This window comes from Microcaecilia unicolor, chromosome 11 (genome assembly GCF_901765095.1).
Source record: "Microcaecilia unicolor chromosome 11, aMicUni1.1, whole genome shotgun sequence".
Taxonomy (NCBI): Eukaryota; Metazoa; Chordata; class Amphibia; order Gymnophiona; family Siphonopidae; genus Microcaecilia; species Microcaecilia unicolor.
In genome coordinates, this window is record NC_044041.1 from 36,311,550 (window position 1) to 36,324,493 (window position 12,944).

The following is a 12,944-nucleotide window of genomic DNA, read 5'->3' on the forward strand; positions in this document are numbered from 1 at the left end:
GAACATCAAGCAGATTTTGTTCTGAGCAACATAGGGCACAGGTAAGATGATGGATTTTCAACACAGCACTAAAGTGAATATATAAGACCATAAGAGTAGCCATACTGGGTCAGACCAATGGTCCATCTAGCCCAGTATCCTGTTTCCAACAGTGGCCAGCCAGGTCACAAGTACCTGACAGAAACCCAAAGAGTAACAACATTCCATGCTACAAATCCTAGGGCAAGCAGTGGCTTCCCTATGTCTGTCTCAATAGCAGACTATGGACTTTTCCTCCAGGAACTTGTCCAAACCTTTTTTAAACACAGATACACTAACCGCCGTTACCACATCCTCCAGCAAAGAGTTCCAGAGCTTAACTATTCGTTGAGTGAGAAAATATTTCCTCCTATTCGTTTTAAAAGTATTTCCATGTAACTTCCTTGAGTGTCCCCTAATCTTTGTACTTTTCAAACAAGTAAAAAAAATCGATTTATTTCTACTAGTTCTACACCACTCAGGATTTTGTAGAACTCAATCATATCTCCCCTCATCCATCTCTTTTCCAAGCTGAAGAGCCCTAACCTCTTTAGCCTTTCCTCATACGAGAGGAGTTCTTACCTCTTGCTTGATAAACTAAAATTAGGAGCTTAGATCTGATTTGGTACGTTATAGGAAGCCAATGCAGGGAACCCTTGCAGCAACCAACCAGGCCTGCAGTATTTTCTTGTAAAAAAAAATGAAATAAGGTAGAAGCTGTCTATTAAGCAAAAGGTAAAGGAGTGGGGAAACAGAGTGATAGGGAGGAGGTAGGAAAGAGAAGAGTGCAAAAAGAGGGGATAGTGAAAAGTGAAAAGGGAAGGGGGCAAGAGTGAAGAAGACAAGACAGGAGTGAAGTGTTTGAAGGAGAGGTAGCCACATGTACCGCCCATGCTCCCAACCACATACACACCCCCACACTCTTCTTACCCACTCTCTGTGTGCAAGTCTTCCATCATCAAGCTCCACAATAATCGCGTACTACAAATCTAAACAACCAACATCTTTAGTAGAGAGTTGCACAAGGACAGAAAATCACCCATCCTCACCAGAGTGCTGTACCAAGGGGGGGCGGTGGGGGCAGTCCGCCCCAGGTGCACGCCGCTGGGGGAGTGTCGCGCGCCTGTCCGCTAAGTTCGTTCTGTGCTCCCTCTGCCCCGGAACAGGTTACTTCCTGTTCCGGGGCAGAGGGAGCATGGAAACTAACAAAGCGGACAGGCGTGCGGCACCCCCCCCCCCCCCCAGCGGCGTGCACCCGGGGGGGGTGTCCTTTTGCTGGGGGGGATCGTGCTGCACCCGGGGGGGGGCGCATCGGCGATCCGCCCCGGGTGTCAGTCTCCCTAGGAACACCACTGCCTCACCAGTCCCCACTGGAATCTAACCCATACACACACGTACCTTGGACCATGGGGGACTGGGGGTGATGCAGAGGTAGCATTCCCAACACCCAGGAAGGAGACGGCTCTACCATTGCTCAATAATAACAGAACTCTACCATTTGTACATAGTTCCTAAGAAACACACTGTTCTTACTTCTCAACCCAAAGACTGTCATTTGAAGGGAAAGAGGGATACTACTGAAGAAAAATATTGGTTGGTTGTAATCACAGGAGCTGGCTCTGTGGGTGCTTCAGCACCACCAATACTGAGAAAACTCCTTGTACGTGTCCAGGGAGGGGTTATTTCAATTGGGCTTAGAACCCCCAATAATTTTGAAAAGTTGGCTCCTATGGTTGTGATCAAAGGCTCATGGCATGTTAGCCCAAGCCAAGTGGCCTAACCAGTAGGAAGAAATTTGTGCATACCTTCCTGCATACTGCCCTACCCTATCCCATACTTTCTCCTTGTGAAGACATGTGCTCTGAAACCTATGTACATGCTTTGGAAACTGTCCTCACATTGCTCGCATTCTGTCTATATCCTTTCAGAGACACCAAAGAAAAACAAACATAATTTTGTGCTGGTTTTTTTTTTTCAATCGTAAAGCAATGCTCCACTTAAATCTTTCTAGATTTATACTCTAGGTGCACCATCTAAAAAAGCTCACTCTTTGGACTTCAACCTCACTCTTTGGGGCAGTAAGGGGCCCGGCCCTTTTACAAAGGTGTGTAAGGGCCTACGTGCATCCAGCGCAAGTCAAATCGGCATTACTGCCTGGCTACCGAACACCCCGGGTGGTAATTCTGAATTTGGTGCGCGCCGAAAACACGGGGTAGAAAATATTTTCTATTTTCTACTGCGTGGCGCTTACCCAGCAGTAAAACGGCAATGGATGCACGCTGCATGCCTACCGCCTGGGTAGTACGTGAGACCTTACTGATAAGTCAATGGGTGGCGTTAAGGTCTCAAGCTGAAAATGGATGTGTACTGGTTTTTATTTTGCCGCACATCCATTTTCCGGACCCTTAAAAAATGGTCCTTTTTCCAGGACACAGTAAAAACTGGCCCAGCGCGTGCCCAAAAGATGCACTTGTACTGCCGCAGCTTAGTAAAAGGGCACCTAAATCTCACGTTTCTCACTCTGGATGGTTCACCCTTGGAAACTCTGATATGCTGATGGAGGTGAGGGGTGAAGGAGAAAAAGCAGAAAGATGAAAAATGTTTATTTGTATAGAGCAGTGTGGAGGTCTTCAACCCACTCTGGAAACAAGTGTACTTAATTACATACAAATTAAAAACAACTTTCACACTTATTCCATCTTCCTAAAGGTGATATCTGTGGAATTCTATTTTCACTCTGAAAATAACATTTACAACATCTCGCCTGCACATCTAAATAATACTTAAACACTTGTATCCATCAGTTTCATTTTTCAGTCATCAGTTTCACAAATAGCGTTATTGTGCTGGCCGGGACATCAGGGCTTAGCTCAATGCTTCTAGGCCACATTAAAGGGACCGATTGCCTTCCTCAATAGCAGTGGCCAGAACACCCCCTCCCCCAGGCTGAAAGTCCCTCTTGGAAAGAGAAAGGATCAGTACCTCGGTCACCAAACTGCCAGAATATGTAAAAATTACTGGGTCAGAGAACTTTGACAAGAGGAAGCCATATTGTCTTTTCTGCCTGATGCCACACAAGCTTGTGTAGCAATAACTTGTTTCCTGCTCTCCGTGTTTTCAGGAGCATATGACATACTCCAAGAAAGATGTCACAGTCTACTATTTCAGATTTCTTCAAGATGAGTGGTGGTCTTCCTCATTTACTTCCTGCTACAATGGCATAGACCCCAGTTGATCTTTGGCTTTTCTTTTTTTTTCACTTCTTTGCAAGTAAGGATTATCATCTGTGCTCATGTCAGGCATTCTCGAATTCTGTTAGCATTTTAAAATAACTCTGGTCTTGTTTTGTATTGTCTCTTAGCTGTCAAACACTTAGCACTCCTTGGGCTTTCTTGAATTTTGCTACTGTTTTAAAGTGACTCTACGATTGTTTTTTTTTTTTTTTTGGCACTGTCCCTTAGCAGTTAAGCGCTTGACCACTCCTCAGGCTTTCTTAGACTTGTCTATTTCATTAGGAGTGTCCGCCTTAGTGTACATCTTAATATCATCTGGAAAAAAAAAAAGACCAACCTTCCCTACTAACATAAATTCTATAACTGAGCACCATGTTAGATGCCATGATGGGGAGTGCTGATCGGCAAGTCTGTAACAGCATTTACGCACGCAGACGCAATTAGAGAACACTGGCTTGAGCCCAAAGAAGTATACACAATGGAGCCCTTTTACAAAGCTGCAGTAAGCACTAATGCATGCTTACCGCAGCAAAAAAAATGGCGTGCTGAGGCATTTTCATGGTAATTTTGGGATGTGCACGCGCTACCCCCATGCACGGGAGGTAGAGAGTAGATGCGTTCCGTGCTAATCGGTTAGCACGTTTAGCACGTGAGCCCTTTCTACCTATATGATGGGTGGTGGTAGGAGCTCACGTGCTAATGGGAAAATTAGTTGGCGGCCTTTAATAAGGAAAATAGAAAAATCAGCCATTTTACCACAGCGGTAAAAATAGCCTTAGCATGCGAGAGTGACCCATGTAAATACTATACTATCGGAGTTTTCTATACCGCTGTTATTCCCAAAGGATTCAAAGCGGTTTACATTTTTAAAAGCAACTCCAATAACAAGGGACAAAACGACAAGAAACGTAACAACATAAAATATAAAAACAAATTAAAAACAAACAAAACTATAAAATAAAATAAAATTAATGTTCAAACAAGTAAGTCTTTAACAAATTCCTAAAAGGGAGATGAGAAGATACAGACCTCAATTCCAAAGGGCAAGCTAAGGCCACTTTTTATTGCTGTTTGGTAAAAGGGCCTCACTGTTAGGCAGGTGTAAGTGAGTGTGCCTAAGCACTACAGATCACACATGTAACTTACAGCATTCTGTAAGTTACACACGTACGTGGGAGATATCCCCCAAGTCCTCCCCATTCACCCCCCTTGTAGTTACACGCTATTTTATAGAATAGCTCATAATACAAATACATGCGTTAACACGTATGATGGGCTTTAACTACATAACGTAGTTATAGGGTTGCCCTTATAGTAAACATTCCCCTGGCACCATCACAGAGTAAGCCTTTCTTACTAATATGGCTGCACATTCCATAACACTAGTGAACTTAAGGTATTTTTTGTGCCAAAATATATTTACATTTGCAATCAGTGCTACAATTTGTTAAGCACGCTGATTAATTCCTTACATTTAACACACCAAACCTTAAATTCACCCTTGATTCAGAGCATTAGAATAAAAGGCAAAATGGGCCTAATGTAAAAAAATCACCTCTTAAGAACCCTCAATACCCATTATAAAGTTCTCAAATGCAAAATCAATATCCTTAAAAGCAAAAGAAAAAGTCACTCTTATTACACAGCTTGAGGTCATTTTATTACACAGCATGAGGCCATTCCCCTTTTTACAAAAAAATCAATATGTCCTCCACTATCAACAGCTCATTCTTGTAAAAATAGGAAAGAAATTAAGAGGTATAAATAATAAAAGCTGATCTTTATAAAACATATCAACTTACTTTTTCACCTTAGGGTACTTCATTTCTGAGATGGAATTTGTGGCTTCTGTTTGCTTCTCCTTCAAGTGCTGTGGCCACATATTATCCACCCAGTCGACCAGGTCAATCTGCAACAAGTAGCCAAACATAAATTTATTATGGCTACTACTGGAACAACCAACCCCCAGTATTTTAGTGTGGGGTGAGAGAGAGAGACTAGCACAGTGCAAAGTTCAGATGAGAGGGGTACTACTCAGATTCAGGCTCAGGTCAAGTATTTTAGGGGCCCTTTTACTAAGCTGCGGTAAAAAGGGCCCTGCGCCAACAGCGGGGATTGTTTTTGCTATGCGCTAAGGCCCTTTTTACCGCAGCGGGTAAAAAGGCCGAAAATAGACACAGCCATGCAATAAGACTGCTGTTACCACATGGCCTTGCAAGGGGGAGGGAAGCACTTACCACCACCAATTAAGGTGGCAATAAGGGCTCCCGAGCTAACCCAAAGGTAATGGGCGCTGCCCGATTACTGCTGGGTAACACCCTGCAGAAATATGTTTTTGAATATTTCTACTGGCGCAGGAAATGCCTCGCAATGGGGGTGGAACTATCGCCAGCACCCATGTTGGGCGGGTGAGCGGGCGGTAGCTCTGGATTAGCGCAGGGCCCCTTAGCAAAGCATGAATGCACCTTTGATGAGGGAATAACATAGGATTTATTTTATTTTTGTTACATTTGTACCCCGCGCTTTCCCACTCATGGCAGGCTCAATGCTGACGACACCCAGCTTTATCTCTCCACACCAGACATCACTGCGCAAACCCAGGCCAAAGTATCGGCCTGCTTATCTGACATTGCTGCCTGGATGTCCAACCGCCACCTGAAACTGAACATGGCCAAGACCGAGCTCCTTGTCTTTCCACCCAAACCCACTTCTCCTCTCCCTCCACTCTCTATCTCAGTTGATACCACCCTCATCCTCCCCGTCTCATCTGCCCGCAACCTCGGAGTCATATTCGACTCCTCCCTCTCCTTTTCTGCTCATATCCAGCAGATAGCCAAAACCTGTCACTTCTTTCTCTATACTCCAAACGAGCCAACGAACACAGAAGGTGTTCTCTCCACAGGAGAAACGCAAAACAAAGAAAACAGTGGATCCAAAAAACTCCTCTCACACGTGGTATCTCCTTAAACAAGGTCTTTATTGCAAATTTATCAAACAACGACCCGACACGACACGTGTTTCGGCCGTGAAGGCCTGCGTCAGGGGTCAAAGGAAAGGCGAGGATGGGGGAGATATCACACAGCTGAAAACGGTAGAATTCACTCTGCTGCCATGGCCGCTCCTCCACACCGGATACCCCAAGCTGGGCCTTTGCCCGCCACAGCACACAACAACACTCTTTGGGGTTTTTTGTTTGTTTGTTTATTTTTTCAGACTGTCCTGAGAACTAGAGAGCGGAGTCAGCGGAGCCAGAACAGGAAGCTAGCCAGGACCGAGGGGTTCTTTCTCTATAACATCAGCAAAATTCGCCCATTCCTCTCGGAGCACACCACCCGAATACTCGTCCACTCTCTCATTACCTCTCGCCTGGACTACTGCAACCTACTCCTCACTGGCCTCCCACTTAGCCATCTATCCCCCCTTCAATCCGTTCAGAACTCTGCTGCACGTCTTATCTTCCGTCAGGACCGATATGCCCATATCACCCCTCTCCTCAAGTCACTTCACTGGCTTCCGATCAGGTACCGCATACAGTTCAAGCTTCTCCTAGTTACCTACAAATGCACTCAATCTGCAGCCCCTCACTACCTCTCTACCCTCATCTCCCCTTACGTTCCTACCCGCAACCTCCACTCACAGGTCAAATCCCTCCTCTCAGTACCCTTCTCCACCGCCGCCAACTCCAGGCTCCGCCCTTTCTGCCTCGCCTCACCCTATGCTTGGAATAAACTCCCTGAGCCCATACGTCAAGCCTCCTCCCTGCCCATCTTCAAATCCTTACTCAAAGCCCACCTCATCGATGTCGCCTTCAGCATATAACCATTACACCTCCATTGAGGAAATCTAGACTACCCCAACTTGACATTTCGTCCTTTAGATTGTAAGCTCCTTTTGTTTAAACTGTACAGCGCTGCGTAACCCTAGTAGCGCTATAGAAATGTTAAGTAGTAGTAGTAATGCGGCTTACCTGGGGCAATGGAGGGTTAAATGCCCAGAGTCACAAGGAGCTGCCTGTGCCTGAAGTGGGAATCAAACTCAGTTCCTCAGTTCCCCAGGACCAGAGTCCACCACCCTAACCACTAGGCCACTCCTCCACTCAATATTCAATGGGGTTTAACAAACCCCACTGAGCTGGCCGGCCACAGATATTCAGCAGCACTAAACCAGGCAGTGCCACCGAATATCACCGCTAGCAGGCCATTCCCTAACTGGCTAGGTTAGGGGAAGTTTGGGCAGAAGTAATCAGGCACTGGTAGTGTGGGCGCATCTTTTGGGCACACGCTGGGCCACTTTTTACCGCAGCTAAGGAAAAGGCCATATTTTTAATGGGCCAGGAAATGGACGGGTCAAAATTAAAAATTAAGTGCCATGTCAAATATCAGGTGGATAAAATGCCTCTACAAAATACAGATACACACTATGACAAGTAGGCGTGTGTTTACATGAGACCTAGGTATAGGCTAGAGAGCTGCAGGGGAATGGGGATGGTGGGAATCCCACAAAACCCACGGGATTCCCGTGGGGATGGAAGAAATTGCCACAGGCATAGGAGCCAGCTCTGTGGGTGCTCTGGGTGCTTGAACACCCCCAATATCGAGAAAATTCCTTGTATGTGTCCAGGTAAGGGTTATTTCCACCGGGCTTAGCACCCCCGATAATTTTGAAAAGTTGACTCCTATTACTACTACTACTATTTAGCATTTCTATGGCCACAGAATTCCCGTGGGGATGGAAGAAGTTGCTGCGGGATTCCCATGGGAGTGTAGTCATAATCTCTGCCTTCCCGACACAGGTGATCTGTTATAAAATTACTCTCATAGTGCTGCTACAATTACCATGCTATTTGTCATTTGCATATTCAAAAACCTGCCTTACCACGGTTGGACGCTTGACCACATGCTCCAGTTTGGTGTGACTGAACTCGAGACTGATAACATTATACAACTTTTCTCTTTCAGCTTCTGGAGTCTCGTAGTATCTCACAAACTGAGACAGGCTCATTTCTATGCCCTTCTGCGTGTTGACATCCATCACATCCACAATTCTACGGCTTCCTGTGGGTAAACCAAAAGCAATGCAACTTTAATTTCTTTGCGCAGCTTTTCAATCACTTCTTTCACAATGAGTAGCAATGACTCTTTGCTTGAGACACAAACAAATAGCTCTTACTCCTGAAGACTGTTAGTTATGGGGTTGATACTCCTCCAGGAACTTGTCCAAATCTTTTTTAAACTCAGATACACATCCTCCAGCAACGAGTTCCAGAGCTTAACTATTCTTTGAGTGAAAAAAAATATTTCCTCCTATTTGTTTTAAAAATATTTCCATATGAAGGGTGGTAGAAGCGTGGAACAGCCTCCCGGTGGAGGTCGTGGAGACGAGGACTGTGTCAGAATTTAAGAACGCATGGGACAGGCACATGGGATCCCTTAGGAAAAGGAGGAGTTAATGGTTGCTGAGGAAGGGCAAAATAGATGGGCCTTTTGGCCCTTATCTGCCATCATGCTTCTATGTTTCTAATACACTACAAACCCTAACGCCAGTTCTGAGCTGGCACAGAGTTTGATGCGGGAACAGCTCCGATGTTTGGCACACTGCCCGCTGAACATTGGGGAGGCATAGTTAGTGCCCTGTTTAGCATCCATTTGCATGCTTCTTGCGGGGGCGAGCATGTTGTTTCACACACTCGTGGGCTCTGATCATGGGGCGGGAGCAAACAAAAGCACTTGTATGACACTAATAGCCTCTAGCGCCCACATTTGCTTCTGATCATCGGCCCCTTTAGGCATTACCATATAGAATAACATCTAGTACATGTGGGTGTTAATTAATGGTGCCTTTGAGGCATGTAATTGGCATGTACCTCTACGCACCAGTTTACAGAATTGCCCCAGTTATGTTAAGAATCAAGGCCAGAACTTAGGTTTAAACAGTGGCTTCCCTGGTTGAGTGTCAGACCCTCTGTATTTGACTATTTTAAAAGAAGACTGTAAATGTAATGGGTTCCATCCAAGATCAATTACTTCACAGTAGTCATTTGAGAGAAGACACAGTCCACATCCATAGCAAATCCTCTTAAAGTGCATTTTTATTTATTTATTTATTTGCTGCATTTGTATCCCACATTTCCCACCTATTTGCAGGCTCAATGTGGCTTACATTATATAGCAATGACATCACCATTAACAGAGTAAGAGGTTCAGCATATTGTTACAATTAATGTACAAGAATAACAGGTAGGTAAGGTAAATAAAGCGAATGCTACATACCTGTAGAAGGTATTCTCCGAGGACAGCAGGCTGATTGTTCTCACTGATGGGTGACGTCCACGGCAGCCCCTCCAATCGGAATTTTCACTAGCAAAGTCCTTTGCTAGTCCTCGCGCGCCCGCGCGCACCGCGCATGCGCGGCCGTCTTCCCGCCCGAAACCGGCTCGAGCCGGCCAGTCTCATATGTAGCAAAAGAGATACAAGGGAAGACACAACTCCAAAGGGGAGGCGGGCGGGTTTGTGAGAACAATCAGCCTGCTGTCCTTGGAGAATACCTTCTACAGGTATGTAGCATTCGCTTTCTCCGAGGACAAGCAGGCTGCTTGTTCTCACTGATGGGGTATCCCTAGCCCCCAGGCTCACTCAAAACAACAACCATGGTCAATTGGGCCTCGCAACGGCGAGGACATAACTGAGATTGACCTAAAAAATTTACCAACTAACTGAGAGTGCAGCCTGGAACAGAACAAACAGGGCCCTCGGGGGGTGGAGTTGGATCCTAAAGCCCAAACAGGTTCTGAAGAACTGACTGCCCGAACCGACTGTCGCGTCGGGTATCCTGCTGCAGGCAGTAATGAGATGTGAATGTGTGGACAGATGACCACGTCGCAGCTTTGCAAATTTCTTCAATGGAGGCTGACTTCAAGTGGGCTACCGACGCAGCCATGGCTCTAACATTATGAGCCGTGACATGACCCTCAAGAGCCAGCCCCGCCTGGGCGTAAGTGAAGGAAATGCAATCTGCTAGCCAATTGGATATGGTGCGTTTCCCCACAGCCACTCCCCTCCTATTGGGATCAAAAGAAACAAACAATTGGGCGGACTGTCTGTTGGGCTGTGTCCGCTCCAGATAGAAGGCCAATGCTCTCTTGCAGTCCAATGTGTGCAGCTGACGTTCAGCAGGGCAGGAATGAGGACGGGGAAAGAATGTTGGCAAGACAATTGACTGGTTCAGATGGAACTCCGACACGACCTTTGGCAAGAACTTAGGGTGAGTGCGGAGGACTACTCTGTTATGATGAAATTTGGTGTAAGGGGCCTGGGCTACCAGGGCCTGAAGCTCACTGACTCTACGAGCTGAAGTAACTGCCACCAAGAAAATGACCTTCCAGGTCAAGTACTTCAGATGGCAGGAGTTCAGTGGCTCAAAAGGAGGTTTCATCAGCTGGGTGAGAACGACATTGAGATCCCATGACACTGTAGGAGGCTTGACAGGGGGCTTTGACAAAAGCAAACCTCTCATGAAGCGAACAACTAAAGGCTGTCCCGAGATCGGCTTACCTTCCACATGGTAATGGTATGCACTGATTGCACTAAGGTGAACCCTTACAGAGTTGGTCTTGAGACCAGACTCAGACAAGTGCAGAAGGTATTCAAGCAGGGTCTGTGTAGGACAAGAGCGAGGATCTAGGGCCTTGCTGTCACACCAGACGGCAAACCTCCTCCATAGAAAGAAATAACTCCTCTTAGTGGAATCTTTCCTGGAAGCAAGCAAGATGCGGGAGACACCCTCTGACAGACCCAAAGAGGCAAAGTCTACGCTCTCAACATCCAGGCCGTGAGAGCCAGGGACCGGAGGCTGGGATGCAGAAGAGCCCCTTCGTCCTGCGTGATGAGGGTCGGAAAACACTCCAATCTCCACGGTTCTTCGGAGGATAACTCCAGAAGAAGAGGGAACCAGATCTGACGCGGCCAAAAAGGAGCAATCAGAATCATGGTGCCTCGGTCTTGCTTGAGTTTCAACAAAGGCTTCCCCACCAGAGGAATGGGAGGATAAGCATACAGCAGGCCCTCCCCCCAATCTAGGAGGAAGGCATCCGATGCCAGTCTGCCGTGGGCCTGAAGCCTGGAACAGAACTGAGGGACTTTGTGGTTTGCTCGAGATGCGAAGAGATCCACCAAGGGGGTGCCCCACGCTTGGAAGATCTGGCGCACCACTCGGGAGTTGAGCGACCACTCGTGAGGTTGCATAATCCTGCTCAGTCTGTCGGCCAGACTGTTGTTTACGCCTGCCAGATATGTGGCTTGGAGCACCATGCCGTGACGGCGAGCCCAGAGCCACATGCTGATGGCTTCCTGACACAGGGGGCGAGATCCGGTGCCCCCCTGCTTGTTGACGTAGTACATGGCAACCTGGTTGTCTGTCTGAATTTGGATAATTTGGTGGGACAGCCGATCTCTGAAAGCCTTCAGAGCGTTCCAGATCGCTCGCAACTCCAGAAGATTGATCTGTAGATCGCGTTCCTGGAGGGACCAGCTTCCTTGGGTGTGAAGCCCATCGACATGAGCTCCCCATCCCAGGAGAGACGCATCCGTGGTCAGCACTTTTTGTGGCTGAGGAATTTGGAAAGGACGTCCCAGAGTCAAATTGGACCAAATCGTCCACCAATACAGGGATTCGAGAAAACTCGTGGACAGGTGGATCACGTCTTCTAGATCCCCAGCAGCCTGAAACCACTGGGAAGCTAGGGTCCATTGGGCAGATCTCATGTGAAGGCGGGCCATGGGAGTCACATGAACTGTGGAGGCCATGTGGCCCAGCAATCTCAACATCTGCCGAGCTGTGATCTGCTGGGACGCTCGCACCCGCGAGACGAGGGACAACAAGTTGTTGGCTCTCGCCTCTGGGAGATAGGCGCGAGCCGTCCGAGAATCCAGCAGAGCTCCTATGAATTCGAGTCTCTGTGCCGGGAGAAGATGGGACTTTGGGTAATTTATCACAAACCCCAGTAGCTCCAGGAGGCGAATAGTCATCTGCATGGACTGCAGGGCTCCTGCCTCGGACGTGTTCTTCACCAGCCAATCGTCGAGATATGGGAACAAGTGCACCCCCAGCCTGTGAAGTGCTGCTGCTACTACAGCCAAGCACTTTGTGAACACCCTGGGCGCAGAGGCGAGCCCAAAGGGTAGCACACAGTACTGGAAGTGACGTGTGCCCAGCTGAAATCGCAGATACTGTCTGTGAGCTGGCAGTATCGGGATGTGTGTGTAGGCATCCTTCAAGTCCAGAGAGCATAGCCAATCATTTTCCTGAATCATGGGAAGTAGGGTGCCCAGGGAAAGCATCCTGAACTTTTCTTTGACCAGATATTTGTTCAGGGCCCTTAGGTCTAGGATGGGACGCATCCCCCCTGTTTTCTTTCCACAAGGAAGTACCTGGAATAGAATCCCAGCCCTTCTTGCCCGGATGGCACGGGCTCGACCGCATTGGCGCTGAGAAGGGCGGAGAGTTCCTCTGCAAGTACCTGCTTGTGCTGGAAGCTGTAAGACTGAGCTCCCGGTGGGCAATTTGGAGGTTTTGAGGCCAAATTGAGGGTGTATCCTTGCCGGACTATTTGGAGAACCCACTGATCGGAGGTTATGAGAGGCCACCTTTGGTGAAAAGCTTTCAACCTCCCTCCGACTGGCAGGTCGCCCGGCACTG

At 47.4% G+C, this 12,944-nt stretch overlaps 1 protein-coding gene across 4 annotated transcripts in view; it reads right to left on the bottom strand.

Annotated features, from left to right (window-relative positions):
* KDM2B (lysine demethylase 2B) overlaps positions 1 to 12,944 on the bottom strand; it is a 322,873-nt gene that overhangs the window by 219,292 nt on the left and 90,637 nt on the right. For all 4 annotated transcript variants that reach the window (XM_030218309.1, XM_030218308.1, XM_030218306.1 and 1 more), the window contains 2 exons: positions 8,127 to 8,305; positions 5,054 to 5,160 (listed from right to left, as the gene is read on the bottom strand). In XM_030218309.1, coding sequence (XP_030074169.1) covers positions 5,054 to 5,160; positions 8,127 to 8,305 — 286 coding nt within the window. The remainder of the gene's footprint in view (positions 1 to 5,053; positions 5,161 to 8,126; positions 8,306 to 12,944) is intronic.